Here is a 19,974-nt window from a genome sequence, read left to right on the forward strand (position 1 = left end):
CCCATAGGCATTCCTCTTGGATGTATTTGTGGCAGAATGTACCCCACCACCTATGTTTATAAAGATCTTCCTGCAATCAACAGTCCACACCTGACTACCACAGAGAATTTTACTGACGTCTACTTTTCACTTCTCACCACTTTGACTCTAAGAAACACAATCATTGAAACACGTACTTTTCATTAAAATATATATGGAACGTTTCTCTTCTGCCAAAATTCATTATCAATCTTAAATCACTGGAACCTCTTCACCCTGGTTGTGCCACTCCAGACACATCCTCTTCTAATAAAATTGTTATATTTGACAAAAATGATTAGGCATCTTCTGAGTTAAAAGAGCACAAGACTGTTCACAACCATGAAGCTCACAGTTGTTTCTGCATTCTATCAACTCTCCCCTATCCCACCCAGTCCCTAAAGAGCCACGGTCTATTTTCTCTCCAGGAGCTGATGGCCCAGATTTACTTCTCCTGAGTTACATCACCCAGTAGATGGAGACAAAAGAAAGGGTATTAGCCAATGAGCATCGATGACAAGGGGGTGAAATTGGGTCTTGGAATTACCCTTATTTTTGATGCTTCTTGATCTTAACTCTAGTTACGTGGGGATAAGAGTCTATATAAGAAACCAGTCTTCCTATCCAAGTGTTTAATCCAAGAAGCCAGGGAAGTGAATCTATTTAGTGATCTAACAGAATCTGCAGTCTTACTTATGGACTTTGGTCCATCACCAAAAAAAACACAACCTCCTTTTAAGCAGGACTTCCCTTTCAAAGCCATCCATCATCTTGTTCCTTTGTGGATCTTTTTTTTTTTAAAGATTTTATTTATTTATTTGAGAGAGAATAAGAGACAGAGCACATGAGAGGGGGGAGGATCAGAGGGAGAAGCAGACTCCCTGCTGAGCAGGGAGCTCGATGCGGGAATTCAATCTGGGACTCCATGATCATGACCTGAGCCGAAGGCAGTTGCTCAACCAACTGAGCCACCCAGGCGCCCCCTTTGTGGATTTTTTTAAATCATAAATAATGTTTATCTTAATTATGGATGAGCAATGAATCTGCCACATAACTGCCACTCCCAGTTTCTTACCTATTAGCAAGATCTTACTTAAATCTCTAAAGTCCCTCAACCTATAAAGGTCTTCAAGGAGTCTGAAACTTTTAAAAATATTTAAATTTATTATTCCACATTAGGTCTAATGAAGCACAAGCTGAGACTGCTTAAAGTATCACCATTTTACAGACGTAGGAGCTTCCCTTTACAATAACAAGTCCAGCGTTTCATCAACCTAGTCCTTGACTTTCAGCTGAAAGAGCAAAAGGTCTATGTCAAGTGAAAGAGGAGCACATCCTACTCAGGTCGTTTCCAAGGATCCAAAGCTGACCTCAGCGCTGGAAAAGCCAGTCTGCAGTCATGGTGCTCTACAGAAGGGGAACGAGTACTGAGAGGAGGTTCTGGACATGATTCTGACAGATTCCGGTCTGAAGAACTCTGCCGGAGGAGGTTTCATTCTTTCCTACAATCCCCTTTTATGGAACAGAAGGCTGAAGTCGAGTCTTTGTAAGAGAAATTAACGGCCTTTCCGTTTCTTCATTTTTCCTCCAGCCACCTTGTTCCTGACACCCATAGCACCCTCCGTGTCATCGTTGTCCCCAGCGTCCTCCCGCGTGCGTTTCTTCTTTTCCCCGTGCTCCCTTAACTCCTGCAAGAAAAGAGAAAGGATGGGAGTGAAAGTTACTGTCACAGAGGGTAACACATCCTGGTCTCCTCTCCCTAAACTCAAACACTAAGTAACTCCCTAACACCTCACATTCGCAAAGGGATAAGACCAAAATCCCAATACACAAAAATGTTTACATGAAAATTAAAACAATAAGCTATTATTTTCACATGGTAGCAAAGATTTAAGAGAATGGTAATACCTCTTATTGGTCAAGGTGTGGGGACATCCACATGTACTGTCACTGACAGTTTAAACTGCTACAGCTTTTCAGGGGGGAGGGGCGGGAAATCTGGCATTCTCTATGAATGCCCAACAATTAATTCGGCCCAACAATTAATTCTACTTCTAAGAACTTATTCAAAAGAAGCAAGTATGCAAAGCTATACATATTAGGATGTCCAACATGGTACCACTTAAAGTACAAAACATGTGAAAAAGCATAAACATGCACCAATAAAAGTCGTGTTATATATTCATAATGGAATTCTCTGTAGCCATTAAAAAGTGATCACATGGCTCTCTATTTGTTAAAACAGAAAAATGTTAATCATATACAGTTAGATAAAAATCTAAGTATGGCTAAAAAAGGAAAATTAGCCAAATGTTATCAATAGCCAAATGTTCTCTGTGCGGGATGGCTTATGTTTCCTTTGCTATTTTAATCTTTTCTGTATTTTCTGAAATTTTTTCCAATGTACATATAATACTTTTATAAACCAAAATACCAAAGAATTCCATGTAAGCAGGAAAACAAAAACAAGTCCACACATCGGCTACTCAGTTGCCTTATCTCTCAAACTAGAACTATAGGGAGCAGACAGTACTTGCTAGGATTCTCCTTTAGAATCTTCCCGTATATCCCCACCACTATTATTACTGCTACTTACTATTAGTAACTATGCAGCTCACGTTAGCTTATCTGGTGCCAAAAAAAACCCTTGTACAGTATCAAGGTAATTATTATTCCCAATTTTTCAGGTGAGGAACTGATTCTGAGAGGTTAGATGCACTGTCCAAACCCACAATGTCCTATTCACAGCTGGGTCTTCTGATCTCAAATCCAAAGGTTTTCTTGCTACACATGAAACACGGAAGAGAGGCTGAGCATGTGGTCACTGTGGTCATACTGAGCCCAAACCCCTATTCAAATTACCTACCATCTCTATACCTTAGTATGCTCATCTTAAAATTGGATTAAAATAATACTGAGTTCCGTGGTTTGTTAGGAGGATTCATACAACAGCGTCTAGCACACAGCTAACACTGTTTGCATTTAAGTTGGTGAGAAAATAAGTCGCATACCATGCGAGCAAATCTCTGGGCTTCGGTCACACGTTCTGTCAGCATCATAACCTCATCATCCTGTGTTGGAAACACAGGCAATTTCTTCCCAATTAAGTGTTCTATGCGCTGGAAGAGTTCCACATCATACCTGAGGAAGGAAAATTGGCATGGCTTTGGTTGGCTGACAATGCAAATGTCTGTCCATTCCAAAAGTATACATTATGTGATATGATACAACAAAGGCCAGTTTTAAACACTACCAAACCCATTATTCCTCTTCGGAATACTGATTACATGCCATCTTCTGTACAGTCCACTAGAAACTGGCCAATGTATTCTTTACTCCCAGAAAAACCCTGGCTACATAAAAATTTGTTCCTTTTAGAAACAAAACCAAAATAATTATTCTAATACTTTGAGTTGAGGGAAAGGTCACTGCGCTCCAGCTTCAGCAGCTGAAAAAAACAGCAGGGGTTTCTCTGTGTGCTTCTGTGTGCCAAACACCATACTAGATCTTCTACATGTGTATCACCAACCCTCATTAAGACCCTGCTAGGTAGGTATTATTTCCATTTTACAAATGACGAAAACAGCATGAGGGAGGTTAAGGGACGATTAGAGTAAATGGCAAAGTCAGGCGCCGAGTCAGTCGGCTCCAAAGCTCTGCTCTTTTCTCTCCATTGTTCTGCCCCTGAAGTCACTTCACTTACTGTGTGACAAAGGTGATAGCCTTTCCCGAACGCCCAGCTCGAGCAGTTCGACCTACTCGATGGATATAATCCTGAAACAAAAAGTGTAAATGTGAGTTACATAAAATATAAACAAAAAACTATGAACGTAGAGTTTTACCGCAAATCTCTGAAAGAAAATAGACTTGTGTTGAAACATGGAAAAATGGACTGGGCAACAGATTGAGATAAATCTACTTCCTCTTTTTTTTTTTTTTTAAGATTTTATTTATTATTTATTTGAGAGAGAGAGCAAGCCATGAGCAGGAGGAAGGAGAAGCAGGCTCCCCGCTGAGCAGTGAGCCCAACATGGGGCTCGATCCCAGGACTGTGGGATCATGACCCATGCCGAAGGCAGATGCTTAACCCACTGAGAAACCGAGGTGCCCCTATTTCCTCTTTTTTATTCTCCTTGCAGCACTAAATTGACTCTTTTTTCTTTTCTTTTACAGAAAGACAAATCTAAAGCGTATCCACATGGTCTAAAGGAAAACAGCACTGGATCTAGAGGCAGACCTAGATATGGTTCTGGTCTTACCACCCACCAGCTACACCACTGTCTCCAAGTCACACAGTCTCTCTGAATTGGTTTCTCTCTATAAAACAGGATAGAAATGCATGCCCAAACTCAGAGTCATTGTCAAAATCAAATGAGACAACAGTTAAACACAAAGCCAATAGATATTAGTTGTTTTGGGGGCAATTCTATCCTCACCAGGGAATATTTGGAAATGTCAAAAAACTATCTGGTTGTCACAATGTCACCTATGTGTAGAGGCCAGGAATGCAGCTAAGCATCCTACAATGCAAAGGATAGCTCCACAGCAAAGAATCTGCTCGCCCAAAACGTTAATGGTGCCAAAGCTGAGAAACCCTGAGATACACTAAGAACTACAAGCTTACCATTCCGAAGAAATGAGACTGACAAAGATCAGCATATGCTGCACCTACCCATCTGGCTGTAAACACCCAATACCTCTCTTTGGCTACTTTCTTTCACGTTTATTAATATCACATCTTCAAGTACATGCAAGATAAAGAGAATGAATAAATCAAGAGCTTTCCTAGTTTTTGATACTTAACTAATTGAGGACAAAATAAATAAATAAATAAAATGACATTGCGACTAAGGAGAGACAGAAAACATTCCATTAAGAAATACACTTTGGGGACGCCTGGGTGGCTCAGTTGGTTAAGCGACTGCTTTCGGCTCAGGTCATGATCCTGGAGTCCCGGGATTGAGTCCCACATCAGGCTCCCTGCTCAGCAGGGAGTCTGCTTCTCCCTCTGACCCTCCCTCCTCTCATGCTATCTCATTCTCTCTCTCAAATAAATAAAATCTTAAAAAAAAAAAAAAAAGAAATACACTTTGGGGGCACCTGGGTGGCTCAGTTGGTTAAGTGTCTGCCTTCGGCTCAGGTCATAATCCCAGAGTACAGGAATCGAGCCTCACACCAGGCTCCCTGCTCAGCAAGGGAAGTCTGCTTCTCCCTCTCCCTCTGCTCCTCCCACCATTCAACTCACTCTCTCTCAAATAAATAAATAAATCTTAAAAAAAAAAAAAGAAAGAGGGGCACATGGGTGGCTCAGTCGTTAAGCGTCTGCCTTCGGCTCAGGTCATGATCCCAGGGATCGAGCCCCACATCGGCTTCCCGCTCAGTGGGAAGCTGCTTCTCCCTCTCCCACTCCCCTGCTTGTGTTCCCTCTCTCGCTGTGTCTCTCTCTGTCAAATAAATAAATAAAATCTTCAAAAAAAAAAAAAGAAAGAAAGAAAGAAATACACTTTGGATACAGTGGAATATTATTCAGCCATAAAAAAGAATTGAATCGGGGCGCCTGGGTGGCTCAGTCGTTAAGCATCTGCCTTCGGCTCAGGTCATGATCCCAGGGTCCTGGGATCGAGCCCCACATCGGCTCCCCGCTCAGTGGGAAGCTGCTTCTCCCTCTCCCACTCCCCTGCTTGTGTTCCCTCTCTCGCTGTGTCTCTCTCTGTCAAATAAATAAATAAAATCTTTAAAAAAAAAAGAAAGAAATACACTTTGGATACAATGGAATATTATTCAGCCATAAAAAAGAATTGAATCGGGGCGCCTGGGTGGCTCAGTCGTTAAGCGTCTGCCTTTGGCTCAGGTCATGGTCCCAGGGTCCTGGGATCGAAACCCCGCATCGGGCTCCCTCCTCTGCGGGAGGCCTGCTTCTCCCTCTCCCACTACCCCTGCTTGTGTTCCCTCTCTCGCTGTGTCTCTGTCAAATAAATAAATAAAACCTTAAAACAAACAAACAAACAAACAAAAAAAAAGAATTGAATCTTGCCATCTGCAACAACAGACATTGACTTTAAGGACATTATGCTAAGTGAAATAAGTCCAAGAAAGACAAATACTGTATGAGCTAACTTATATGTGCAATCTAAAAAGAAAACAACAACAACAACAAACTGAGCTCATGATACAGAGGACAGATCTGGTGGCTGCCAAGGGTGGGAATAATGGGGGTTGTGGATAAACTGGGTGAAAGCGGTCAAAAAGCACAAACTTCGAGTTACAAAATAAGTCAGTCATGGGGCTGTAACGTACAGCTTGGCGACTACAGTTAATAATACTGTATCACACATCTGAATGCTGCTAAGAGAGTACAGTTTAAAAGTTCTCATCCCAAGGAAAAAAAATCCGTAACCATGTATGGTGACAGATGTTAACTAGACTTGTGGCAATCATTTCATGATATATGCAAATACCATATCATTACGTGGTACAACTCAAACTAATGTTATATGTCAATTATACCTCAATTTTAAAAAAAGAAAGAAATATACTTTGGGACTAGAAAGTCAGGTCAGCGACAGGACTCACCTTGGAATGGGTAGGAATGTCAAAGTTAACAACTACATCCACATGAGGTATGTCCAAACCTCGGCTTGCAACATCAGTTGCTAGAAGAATAGAACGAGCCTTTGCCTTAAATTTATTAAGGGATCCTAGGCGTTTGCTCTGAGATGATGAAAAGAAATGGAAAAAATTTTAATCTTGGAAAGCTAAGGAATCTTAGAATTTAGTATCTATCTTGATAGACACACTAAATTAAGAACAGAGACAGAAATTTTCAAAAGGATATTTCCCCCTAAATCCAGACTGGACTTCACAGGTCAAAAGGAAACATGGAAGCAACACAAAAAATATTTAAGACTAAGGCTAGAAAATACTAACAAGAAATAAGGATGATTTAACATGACAGAGAGTTTGAAAAATAATTAAAAATCTTTTGAGACCAAAGAATCACTACTACCACTATAGGGCTGAATAAATCAACTCAAGAGCTTCCATACCAGATAAATAACTATGGAATATTCCAATTTGAGCCTCTCGCTATCATGGAAGGAAGGAGGCATCCAGAGCAACACTTTAAAGCCCATAAAATCTGAATAATTCTGGGAAGATACATTAATGTCTCATGTTGTTTTTGTATGGATCTACCGTTATAAAGCTTACCCTTCTCATGCCACCAGCTCACTACTAATGACACCAAAGAATCTTTACCTGACTCATCTGTCCATGGAGGGGGATGGCAGTGAATCCAAGATTTCGGAGTAGCAAAGCTGTTCTCTGAGTATTGTTACAGGTGCTGCAGAATATCATAAAGGAGTTTCCAGCCAATTCATTTAGAATATAAACCAGGTAGGTATCCTAAGTTACAAACCCAAAACAATGTAAGTAAATGAACCTAGAAGAAAAAACTGGAGTCCTGGGCATAGAAATTATGTAAAAGACTAAGCCTATATATAGTTGCTTCTCAATTTTCCAGACTCCAGCTGCCAGTTTTACATTCGTGAAAGCAGCATTATCATGTCTGTGAACGATGAATCTCACATACAGCCTAAAGTCAAACACAACTCCTTGTAGTGAGCAACCAGGAAAAGTTCCTACATCAAAGCACAAAACTAGGGCCCCTGACTATAAAAAAGAAGCCACATAATTAGTAGAACAAAAAAAAGCTACTTCAAGAATGGGGCTGGAAAGGAATTACATCACTATTGTGGTTTAGCATGCTATGAATTCCCAGAATGTCTGACTTTATCAGTGATAAATATAAGCACAGTAAGCGCTCTAAAACGAACAGGAGCACAGCTCTTAGCTAATCAAAAGTGGACACACTTTCAGGTGCTTTGCTTAGGAAGGAGAGGGAGAGGCAGGAATGATCAAAGTAAACACTTTACCTTGAATTTAGAGGGAATAAAAAGATAATATTGCTGTAATTTCTCAACTGTCTGGTATTTGGAGGAAACAGCGCATTTCACAGGATTCTTCAGTGCTGCTCGCTGAAGTTTTTGCACCTACAGAAAGAAAACTTGGAGTAGTACACTGATTCTTAAATGCTCTATTTTTATTATTGCTATTGTTTTGATTTATCACTTAATAAAGAAAAAAACTTAAGTCCTAGAAAATTTCACCTTCTTGGTCATGGTGGCAGAAAAGAGAAATGTTTTCCGATCTCGGGGAATCACTTTGAGGATCTTGTCAACCTAAGGCACAAAGAAGAAAGGATACCAATATAACATTTAGACTGGACACTTGCAAATACTCTTTGTGAAGGAGAGAGAGAGTAAAAAAACTACAAGTATCACTGTGGGAATCTGGGGACTCAAAAATTCAATTCAATTCAGCTAAAATTTACTGAGTACTTACTTTTTGATACCATACCAGATGCTATTTTAAAAAATGCCATTCAGAGAAAAGAAGTTTAAATCAGAGTCAAGCTAATCTAAGAGAAAAGTCAAGAAAAGTGTTCATCAACTAAGTAAGCTATGATGAGTGGGTCAGCTAAAATGACAGAAAAATAAAGATATTGCAAAGTCTATGAAAGAGTCTATAAATCAAATGAAATGGAAAGGAAACCTGGCTGAAACTTCTCATGTCTGAAATCAAAGTCAAACTACATTCTAAAGAGGCACTGACAATATGAAGAGCACCAAGAATGAGAAAAGGCAGCACAGATATTTAAATTAACCGATGATGATACAGGGCTCCACATAAAGCAGGTGTGCAATGAACCAAATTTTGAAACAGAGCACCTGAGATGCCCTAAGAGGAGGAAAGAAACCGAATGCTCACTTCTGTCTCAAAATCCATATTCAATATTCGGTCTGCTTCATCCATGACCAAGTATTTGAGAGCTCTTAAGTTGAAACCTTTTGTATTTTCCAAGTGGTCAATCAATCGACCAGGAGTTGCTATCAAGAAAGGTTGAGGAGAAAGACAATGTTTAAGAACAAGGACAAAAAAGAAAGTTACCAACCATCTCACCTCCCCCAACCCCCAAATTTGAGAAATTAAAAAAATTAAACAGGGTTACAAAAATCCTTTCTTCAAAGTCTTCCCACACAAATAAGTTACACCCAACATCAGTCAATTTTCTTTAATTCATCATCACCAGTGCCTTTTACCTTTGTCAATTACTCACCTATTATTATGTGTGGTTTTTTCGCCAGGGCCAGAGATTGGGACATTGAATCAATTCCACCTACAATCACAGCTAGAGAAATAAAAAGAATATAGAAGAGAGAGGCTTTATTTTTTCCATAGTTCACTGAACATCTTTTAAAGCCAGTGCTAGATTTCTACTTAAATTTTTCTTCCTGTACAACATTCTCCAAAGCTAAAATACCAAATTGGCTCTTAAGGTTAATGAACTCATGTTGATAATACTTTCTTCTATTCTCCTTTTATACTCATTCTCAACTTGTGAAGAAACGCTGTGACTCTTTTCCTCTCAGATACTTACCACTTTGCACACCAATAGAAGACCCCAGGGCTTCAAACTGCTCTGAGATCTGAAAGGCCAACTCTCGAGTGGGCGTGAGAACTAAGGCAAACAAACGCTGGGGCGTCTCCAGCAGGGCATTCAGAATGGGCAAAGCAAAGGCCCCTGTTTTTCCAGAGCCAGTTTCTGCCAGCCCGATGATATCACGACCTAGGAAGAAAAATAAAACATCTAAAAGCAAAGAAATGCTCTCTACATTATTTCCATATTTTCTACGATGACCCAATGTGGGCACAAAGGAGACAATGAATAAACATTTGATGAACTGGAGGGAGAGGAAGGCTGAATAGACAGAAGACATGGTCTCGTCCTAGATAAGCTCAAAATCTGGGGGTGACATACACAAAGACTGAATGTGCTAAGGACTTTAAATAGGCCCTTCCAAAACACAATGAGAACCACAAAACAAGGAGTAACTTACTGCCCACAGGAGTCAGGAAAGGCTAACAGAGGTGATGGGTAAATTAAACCTGGAAGTAAAGAAAGAAAGGAAGGACATTCCTATATGAGGACAGAGGATGGAGGCTTTAAAGAACACAGCATGTGCAGGGAGAATGAGAAGTACAATGTGGCCGGAACACAGAAGCGTTAAGGAGGGGAAAGGGAGAAGAATTAGGCTAGAAAGGAAACTCATAAGCCATGCTAGGGAGTTTTGATGTCTTCCTTTAAGAGGGAGGAACTGAAGGATTTTAAGCAGGGAACATCATGATCAATGTTATTCCTTAGGAAGAGAAACCCTAGGCCTGATGGCATAAAGAGCCAAAGAGCTCAACACAACAGGCCGTTTCCACTGCTTCTTCTGAGGGAAGAATGCCATAAGTAATCCCTTAAGAAGCGGTCCCTGGGGTTTGTTATCACCAATCAAGCCATAACTATAAGATTTGGAAATTAACTCCCAAAGCAAGACCACCATCTCTAGGCTGGCTGGCTACAGCTCACAAGGTAGCTGTGCTCTAGAACAGCACCCCCCGGGACTGCTTCTTAGTATAAATGCCCTCCACTAGTTGATGCTGACATTGTTCCTTGACTGTGTAACTGCTGAGATTTCCTTACCTAGAAATTAACCCTACAATAAACTCCTTTTCCCTGAAGTTAGCTAACATGACTCTCTTCTTTATGACCTAAAATGACCCAAACAAACAGAATGGGGAACACACAGGAAAATGAGAGCTCAATGAGGATACCAGGGGAGTTATGATGGTGGTCCAAACTGAGGCAAGGCAGTGAGAACAGAAACAAGTGAGATGCAGAAAGTTGTGCAAGGAAATGTGCCTGAACACATGGGTTTCTAGCTTGGGAAACTCAAAGACCATAAATTGAGATAAGGGCTTCCAGAAATTAGTTCTGGTGAGGAAAACAATGACTCTCGTTTGAACATAGGGAACTTAAGGTTTATGCCATAGGCTCAGAGAGAAGTATCTAAAAACCAGTTGGACATACTTGTTCGGAGCTCAGCAGAGAAGTGTAGACTAGAAACAGAGACATGGGAGCCATGAGCATCGTAACAGTGGTGCTCCCCCAAGGGCAGACACATTAGAATAATCTATGAGATTTTTACATCTGTGTATACCTAGGTCACACATGTACAAATTCTGATTCAGTAGGTCTAGAAGTCTCTATTGTTTTACAAGTTCCACAGGTGATTCTGATGAGCACTGGCTGAGATTTACTGATGCAGACAGTTGTTAAAGCTCAGGACTGCATGAAAAATCTTACTAGCGTTTTAGAGTGAGAAAAAAAGGATGAAGATAGATTAACATTGCAAGGAAAAAGGAACCTGAAGAAACTGAGGAAGAACAGCTAGAAAGAAGACAATACTGACTTGAAATTGAGGAGAAAGAGGACTTCAAGAAAGGAGAGTGATTGATATCAAATAGAACAGACTTCTCAATATTCACCTCTTAGACATTAATCACTTAAACTAGGAAAGGCCATGCCAGATCAAACAACAGCATAGTCTAGTGAATGCTACCCTTTGCCCTTCTAATAGTAACATCAATGTTTTCCATATAAAAGTACAGGTGTAGATACGAATTATAAGTCAGACCAGACAATGGACTAATTTTGTTAAGGTCACAAAAACAAATGATAATATAGGGATAAAATTTCTCCCTCATTTACTAACTTTAATTTTCCTCTTGGTCGTAGGGTGAGTGACAATGAACTCCAACAGCATCCACCTATTTGTGAGCTAAGGGCTTCCAAAGCTTTTTATTCCCCAACTCTGTGGGGATTCTGCACTCCCTGCAAGGGGTACAACGTGCCTTCTGGGACAGGAAAAAAACAAAAACAAAAAGAGTGGGAACTGTCAGGGGAAATCTTAAAATTTCAGAAGAAAGGAGTATACAAGAAAGATTTAAGGAAGTAAAGGAGCTTAAGTCTCTCGATTCACGTGGCTGTGAGCGACGCCCACTGCCACCAGTGAAGGCCTGCACTGCTTGCAGTTCTCTTACGATCCCCTCAAAGTAATACTCACTTTGTGAGACTAATTTTTCTCTATTATCTCCTTTCTTCCTCTCACAACCCTTAAGCCCTTCCAGTGGTAGTGTCTGTGTAGAACACACACTCCGTAAGAGTAGAATAAATTCATTCACCTTGGTCACACTGCCAACACCTAACAAACTGCTCGGTATATGACAGCCATTCAAAAACTGTCTGAAATTCCTAGAGGACTTTGAGTGATCTCTGAATTAGAAATAAACTTAATACATGAAACAGACAGGAAGAAAAGCATCCTCAAAACCACCAAAAGATTTTGATCTCTCCATTGTAACACTCTGTTATATATGGCCATGAACACAGGCTTTTCAGCTAGAACATCCTATATTCAAATTCTAGCTCCACCAATAATTAGTTATGTGACTCTAGCCAAGGTACTTAATCTGCTGACCTTTAATTTCACCAATAAAATAATCATTCCTACCTTTCAGAACTGTTACAAGGTTTAAGAACAATGGATGTGCCCAGAACTCCCCGTAACTCAGAAACTGACATCATCATTAGTACTCAAACTAAAAATTTAAAGTTCATTTAATAGAAGAAAAAAGAAAAACATTGTTAGATTATTTAAATCTCTTGCTTAGGGCCAGCATCTACAGGGGTTGTTTTTTTTTTTAATTAAGCATTTATAAATTGTTCATTAGAATGAGATAAACTCAAGAATAAAAATAAAGACTTTTTCCATGATGATTATGTCAATCACATTACTCAGTTCCTGGTAATCTTTCACTGACTCTTATCTTCTCTGCATTCAATACAAACTTGTTACTGAAAACATGAATAATTTCAGAATTATTACCACCACCTAATCTGGGTTCCTTCCTCCGACACCTGCTGTAGGGTAAGCAGAAAAATGCCGGAATGCACCAACCCTTCTTTTTGCTATTTGAAAGCAACTCCAGTAGCTCTGACTGCTGAAACTTCTTCCCCACTTGTGCAGTCCTTATCCTAGCTTCTCTAAACAAGTTCGAAGTGTTTACTATCCCCTCCCTGAAACACTCTCCCTCACCTAATTTGTATGAAATTGTACTCATGATTTTCAACCCTCTACTGAGCCTCCACCATCTCTTGACCTTATGTGGCAACCTCACCCATGTCCACAGTTTCAGCTACAACTTCCCTTTGGATATGGTGTCTGTATCCAGTTCTGGCCTCTTAAGCAAGCTCTAATCCCCAGATTCCAACTGTGTATTAGTTAATTCTCTCTCTCTGATGCCTGAAATCAATTATTTCCAACTGAACTCCTCTTCCCTGGAATTATTTTTCCTCCTATGCTCCTTTTTACACCTAATATGTCCTAATATGTAATATGTCCTAAACACACAGTAATACATCCTAAACACACAGGCAATAATCTTCAATTTCCCCACCCCTTGTCTTCCATTAATAAACTGGTTATAAAATCACGATGATTCTTTTTCTATCATTTTCTCTTTTTCATTCTCATTACCACTACCCTACCCTTTATTTATTGCCAAAATTACCACAATACCCTAATTGGTCCCCAGTCCCATCTCTAAACTACCTTACAAAGCTATGAGATTAACAGTCCAAGAATACAACTCCAAGGATTTCATTCTCCTGTTAAAAAAATAATCTCCAAAGACACTCCACTGCCCATGAAACAAAGACCAAATTCCTTTACCCAGCATTTAAGTCCGGCATAATCTGGCCCCAACGATCTTACTAATCTTTCCCCCCATTCTGTTAAGTACTTGCAGGCCTCCACACAGGCCCGTGCTTTCCAGCCTCCTTAGCTTTTTTTCATGTTGTTCCCTATGCCTAGAAAGTCTTCCCCTCCCATCAGACATGAATGTCTAAATCCTATTCAGTCTTCAAGGTTCAGCTCAAATGTCTGTCCAACCTTTCCAGCCAAAAAATAAAGTCAGTTTTCTCTAATCCATTCCAATGAGTAATAATCTATTCTCCTCCATCAGTGCACTTGGCATGTAACTTTCCGTTGCCCCTGTTCATCTTGTAATAGATTTTTAATTATCTCCTTACTAGACTCCAAGTTCTTAGAGACAGCCAAATCTTAACTTCTGGTGCCTTACACTTAGATACTTACTATTTATGGAAGGAACAAATGGAATTTCACAGAGTAAGTTTAATTACTTTTCCACATGACAGCTCTGCAAATCACTGAAGCCAATTATCATATCCCATCCAACTCTACTCTTCTCCAGACCTAATGCACTCAGCTCTTTTAACTATTTAGGACTTTTTTTTTTAATATTTTATTATTTATTTGACAGACAGTGAAAGAGATCACGCACGCAGAGAGGGGTAGAGGGAGAAAGAATTTGAAGCAGACAAATCACTGAGCGTGGAGTCCTACACAGGGCTCAATCCCAGGACAAGACCATGACCTGAGCCAAAATCGAGAGTCCTACGCTCAACTGAATGAGCCACCCAGGTGCCCCATTTAGCCATCCAGGCACCCGTATTCTTGATATTATACCACATTCACTGCCATTCAGTTGGTCCCTCAAAACTGGTCCCCAGAACTAAGCATAATATTCTAGGTGTGTTCTAATCAGTACAAGGCACTTTTTTTCCTCTCTCTGGAGCTAGTTCAAGAGTTCTTTTTTTTTTTTAAAGATTTTATTCATTCATTTGAGACACAGAGATAGAGAGAGAGCATGAGCAGGGGGAGAGGCAGAGGCAGAGAGAGAAGCAGGCTCCCTGTTGAGCCAGGAGCCCTATGTGGGGCTCAATCCCAGGACCCTGGGATCATGACCTGAGCTGAAGGCAGACGCTTAACCATCTGAGCCACCCAGGCGCCCCGCTAGTTCAAGAGTTCTTAACCTGGGATATGTGGCAGAGGAATTCAGGTTGGGGGGGTTAAATTCTATGTACAGATACATTGATACATTTTTTTTTCTGGGAAAAAAATCTTAATGTAGCTAAGATTACATTCATTTTCTCTAAGGATCTTAATGAATTTCAGTTAACATTGCTAGGTCTCTTTTACTATCAACCCTAATACTGTGAAGTTGGGCTTTGGGAATCTAAGAGCAGGACTTTACCTCTATACCTATGAAAGTTCATCCTGTTAGTACTGGTCCCACTAGTCATCAACCAGCTTGTTAGCCATTCTTTTGCAAATCTGATAAACACGTCTCACAGAGCGAGAGCTCTCAACTCCTCTGGATACTAAAAAATGTTCCAGGCACCCTTATGTAAATCTGCACTTACTGACTCATAATTTCTAACAAGTTGCTTGCTAGTACACTTTAATCCAGTGCTTCCTTGAAGTCAGCACCTGCTGCAGACAACAAATCTTATAGAAAGTAATCTCAGTAGAACAAGAGAATTACTTTTTCAAAAACCAATAAGCCACAAATTTTGTATCTTTAGTGGCCATATTTTTGTATCACTCGAAGTATGCAAGAATAGCTCTCAAAAACGGTAAGTATCTGGGCACCTGGGTGGCTCAGTCTTTAAGCGTCTGCCTTCGGCTCAGGTCATGGTCCCAGGGTCCTGGGATTGAGCCCCGCTTCGGGCTCCCTGCTCCACGGGAAGCCTGCTTCTCCCTCTCCCACTCCCCCTGCTTGTGTTCCTGCTCTTTCTCTCGGTGTCAAATAAATAAATAAATAATCTTTTTTTTTTTTAATGGTAAGTATTTAATTGAGTATAACCTCATAATGAACCTGTACTGAGCCACATATTTAATTTAATTTAATTTTCAACCTACCTTGTAAGGCCAAAGGAATAGCTTCAATCTGGATCTTTGTGGGCTTTGTCCATCCCAGCTGGTCACAAGCTTCACACAGCACATCTGTCACACCCTTAGAATTCAGAAAAACAAATTTTAGCAAAGAAGAACAGACACTTTCCTCCCTGCTAATTAAATGACTGTCAGAGCCATCCTGCTGGTGACCTGTGCATTCCTTACCCTTTGATTCAAAAAGTATTGTGAGCCTACGCGGTCTGCTCTTTAGTTACGAGCACTGAGATAGTGCCTCAAGACTTAACACTTTCTACTCAAAGAGATAAAGCCGAGTTCTTCCCATGTATTATTTCATTTAATCCTCACAATTCTATTAAGTACTTATTAGTACCCCCAATTTACAGATGTGCAAAGTGAGGCACGACGAGGTAACAACGTGCCCCTGGTAAGCGGGTCAGAAGCCAAACTCCCTTCATCTTACTCCGCAGCCCAAGATGCTGGCGGGGTGGCGGGGTGCCGCATGTAGTCTCCTGGCAAATACAAACGTCGCCAAACCAAAATGGAGAAAACTGCAAATGGGGACTCTCGGGGACGGGCAGCCCTCCCACCATTCAAACCCAGAGGCTTAGGGACAGCGTCCGAACCCAACCTTCGGAAATTCTGAAGGAAACCCAAACCAGGCCCCAGCTGCTTTTGTACACCACCAGCCAGGATGTAAGGCACTGGAATCTGCCTACGCCTGGTGCCTGCAGTACAAAGAAGAGCCGGCGTCATCCACGCTCACCAAATCTTTAAACGTTTTTGTTTCCTCCTCCTGCACCGCCGGCTGAAGAGCCTCTGTCGCAGAATCGTGCTCCTCGGGCGCCGCCATGTCTTCCGCGCACTCCGGAAGTGGGTCGGCGGCGCGCGGGATGCTGGGAAATGTAGTTTTAGTTCTCATCGGCCACCATGTTCTGGGCGCCCCCCTGCGGGCTTGCTGGGATTTGCCGGCCCTAGGGGTGTGGTTTAGCGGAAACTTGGTTAAAAAAAAAAAAAAAAAAAAAGGCGGGGGTTGGATATAAACGTGTGGCCTTGTAGAACTGAGCCGAGTGCAGAAGGGGCAATGACGTGGGCCTTCTACCTGTCTTTTAGGATACTTTAAAGAAGTTTCCCCACCTCTCATACCTGTTATGTCCCTTGCTTTTCTATCCATAGAGCTTTGAACAGGTTGATATCACAATACTATTTATTTATTTTGTTTCATTCATTCATTCAATAATATTTGTTTAGAGCCTACCATATGCTAGGGCTATGCTAGATGCCTAGTGAACAAGACAGCATCCCCTGCTGTCGTGGAGAAGACAGATAATAAATAAATGATCACAGATAATGTCAAATTGTGAAAAATGCTATGATGTAACAAATGGAAATAAAAATGATGGAGAGTAACCTGGGGAGAGTGGGTTGTGGGGATAACTGTGAGACTGGGCAAGGCCTCTGGGAAGCAGTGAGAGTTGAGCTGAGACCTCCCTGATGAGAAGAAGAAAGTCCCTTCAAGAACCCAGGGAACGATATTTCAGACTAAAGGAATGGCAAGTGCAAAGGCCTTGAGGGAGTGCAGCCAATGAGGCTGTTCTGGAAAACAATCTGCCACTACTAAGGGAAATTAAGTTATTTTGTGTTGCATGCCCTGTGCCCAGCAAGCACACTCCTGTGGTCCAGCATGCAGTTCTCACATGGTGCCACGGTGTTCCCTACATCGTTATTCTGGAGGCGGGGAGTTGGAGGCAAGTGGTATCCATTCTTGGGAGAGTGGACAGTTAAAATGTGTTCACAGTGTGAGCAAATGTGCCTATAACAAAATAGCTGGGTCTCAAAAACCTAGTGCAGAGTGAGAAGAGTATACAATAAGTCATGTACCTTTAACATATACACCCACAAAATACCACTTTCTGCTGGAGCACATACACACAGAACGATACACTTTCGACATTTGAGATTGTTTATCTGTGGAGCCAGAGGAATCGGGATAAAATTGGGAATTGGGGAACTGAGATTAAAACATAATACATATACAAAGCAAAAGAAGGGACTTCTGACGACAATGTGCCTTGAACTGAGGATTGTCAGCTCAACTCAGTGTGCCTGAGGTCCTTCCCACCACCACTATCAGGGCTGAGAAAAGGCCCTGATTTAGGAATCACATTGGTGTCGCCAACAAAAACAGGTAGGGTGCAGTCAGAGAAGCAGTCTCAGGTCAGACCCTGCGGGGCCCTGCAGTAAAAAAAAGTTTGGGGTTGGATGTTACCCTGAATACAAAAGGAAGCCACTGAAGGGTATTAGCAGGGAAGTGACAGGATCTTCCTATTTAAAATATTACTCTAACTCTTTTATGTTGACAGATTGTAGTGAGGAAAGGATGGAAAGAGAAACTTGCTAAGAAGTAAGAGATGATCTTCTTACCCCCAGCTCTAAGCATACTGCCAGAGACAAAATGGATGCTCCATCAGCGCTACCTGGATGAATGACAACTCAGCGAAACATCAGGATCAAGTATGATGGCAGATCAGAAGGAACTTTGCTGGTTGTTTCCTAAGGGAGTGAAGTTGTCTCTAGCTTTGAGATCACCTCCTACAGAATACACTAGGGCCTTCGGTCTTTTTATATCGTTTCTCCAAGTTAAAGGAAAGGAGAGAAGACACACTGTGTATTAAGACAACAGGTCTCCCTGAAATCGGTTCCATCAGCCTGTGCTCATGCCAACACAGTCTGAGGCACTCCAGCTCTCTCTTCAGCCCCCTACACACCCCATGCTCTCTGTTTTCCCAGGGCTGGGAATTAGGCCACTCGAGGTGAACTCCAAAGCGGATAATACTCTTTGGGATAAGGAGAAGTTGACTTATCCCGAAGAAAGTCTCCCAGACTAACTCCGGCTCTTCCTCTTTCTGTACTGTGCTTGGTAGACCTGCTGGAAACGCTGTGCTCTTCGTTTGACAAAGGAGAAAGAAACTCGAGTCCAGAGGGTAAAGAGACATGTCACACAGCAAGGTGACAAGAAACAAGAGTAGAAACCCAGGCCTCCGGGGGCCCGGCCGGCACTTTCCCCACAGAGAACATCGGCTTCTGTGATCCCAGCAGCTTTCTCCTGCGGATCACACTGCGAATCCCTCTGCCACACAGAGTTTTCTGTAAGAACAGGGACAGAACGGCTACAGTACTTATGCGGCTTCCCTTCGACTTGTTTTCTGATTTCATTTAGGAGGGGAGTGGGGAATGAAAAGCGCCTAGGGAAGCCAGAAGCCCTGACAATGAGAAAGGAGGGAAGCTAGAGGCCAGGAAAGGGGACCCAGACAGAAGCAGTTGGAAGGACTATAAACTGCCTATCATATAGGGTCTGAAGTTCCCCAGGTTTTGGTAAAATGTGTGACAGGAAAGAAAAAGAAAATCACACGGGAGGTTTCTGGGGCTGCTCCGAAAGGGAATGGATTTAGACGACTCAACTGCTCTTATAATATAAACTGCCCTTTTCGGCCAAGCAAAAATCATTTCTGTTTGTTCTTGGATAATTCGGACATCAGCTATTTTTAAAACTTCCTGTGGTGTCAGCGTCCCCGAGGCGCAGAGGGACGCCGAGAGGACAGGGCACAGTGGTGCAGCCTGGTGGCGCCATTCCTTGGCCCAGGGCGTGCCGGCAAGGTTTGGGTCTCACCCAGCACCCACCCTGGTGACAGGATTCACGTCAGACCGGCAGGGGGACCACAGAGGCTTCCACAGGGGAGAGCCTGCCCCAGCTGAGAGGACTGTCTGCTTCTGACGATGTGGAGTCATTTGGATATTTATATTCTAGTCGTGGATATTATAGAAGTCATTCTAGTAACTGAGCGGTGTCATATCCTGTACTTTAGAACAATGAGGAAGGTTCGAGAGGAAATCCAAATAAACACTCAAAATTATGCGGGGCGGGGGGGGGGGGGGGGGGGGGAAGCAAGGCTGAAACAATGCACTGGCTGCAGAAGGAGAGGGCAAAGTGACTGACCCCACCTTACTCTGAAAGCTCTTCACAGGCTCTAGGCACGCCTGCCTTCATAGGGCCCTTTCTCCACAAAAAAAATTACTAAAAATTATACTTTAAGGCTGCATTAGTATAAGGACAGACATATAAATATTACCATATTAAAATAGTTTCTTTGATGTGAAAGTTCTTTTTTTTTTCCTTTTGATTTTAAAAGAAGTTGAAACCTTTTTTGTGGGCCCCTAAAAGTATGGT

The 19,974-nt window shown here is 41.7% G+C and overlaps 1 protein-coding gene across 1 annotated transcript in view; it reads right to left on the reverse strand.

The window, feature by feature from the left end:
• Positions 1-1,161: 1,161 nt before the first annotated feature.
• Positions 1,162-19,974, reverse strand: part of DDX47 (DEAD-box helicase 47) — a 37,670-nt gene continuing 18,857 nt past the window's right edge. The window contains exons 2-13 of the mRNA XM_035028189.1: positions 16,513-16,743; positions 15,753-15,846; positions 9,518-9,706; positions 9,197-9,268; positions 8,848-8,966; positions 8,187-8,258; positions 7,953-8,069; positions 7,276-7,422; positions 6,592-6,729; positions 3,722-3,792; positions 3,030-3,159; positions 1,162-1,706 (exon numbers count right to left, since the gene is read on the reverse strand). Coding sequence (XP_034884080.1) covers positions 1,575-1,706; positions 3,030-3,159; positions 3,722-3,792; positions 6,592-6,729; positions 7,276-7,422; positions 7,953-8,069; positions 8,187-8,258; positions 8,848-8,966; positions 9,197-9,268; positions 9,518-9,706; positions 15,753-15,846; positions 16,513-16,743 — 1,512 coding nt within the window. The 3' untranslated portion in view covers positions 1,162-1,574. The remainder of the gene's footprint in view (positions 1,707-3,029; positions 3,160-3,721; positions 3,793-6,591; positions 6,730-7,275; positions 7,423-7,952; positions 8,070-8,186; positions 8,259-8,847; positions 8,967-9,196; positions 9,269-9,517; positions 9,707-15,752; positions 15,847-16,512; positions 16,744-19,974) is intronic.

This window comes from Mirounga leonina, unplaced genomic scaffold (genome assembly GCF_011800145.1).
Source record: "Mirounga leonina isolate KUSES-001 unplaced genomic scaffold, KU_Mleo_1.0 Mir_201, whole genome shotgun sequence".
In the NCBI taxonomy this organism is placed as follows: Eukaryota; Metazoa; Chordata; class Mammalia; order Carnivora; family Phocidae; genus Mirounga; species Mirounga leonina.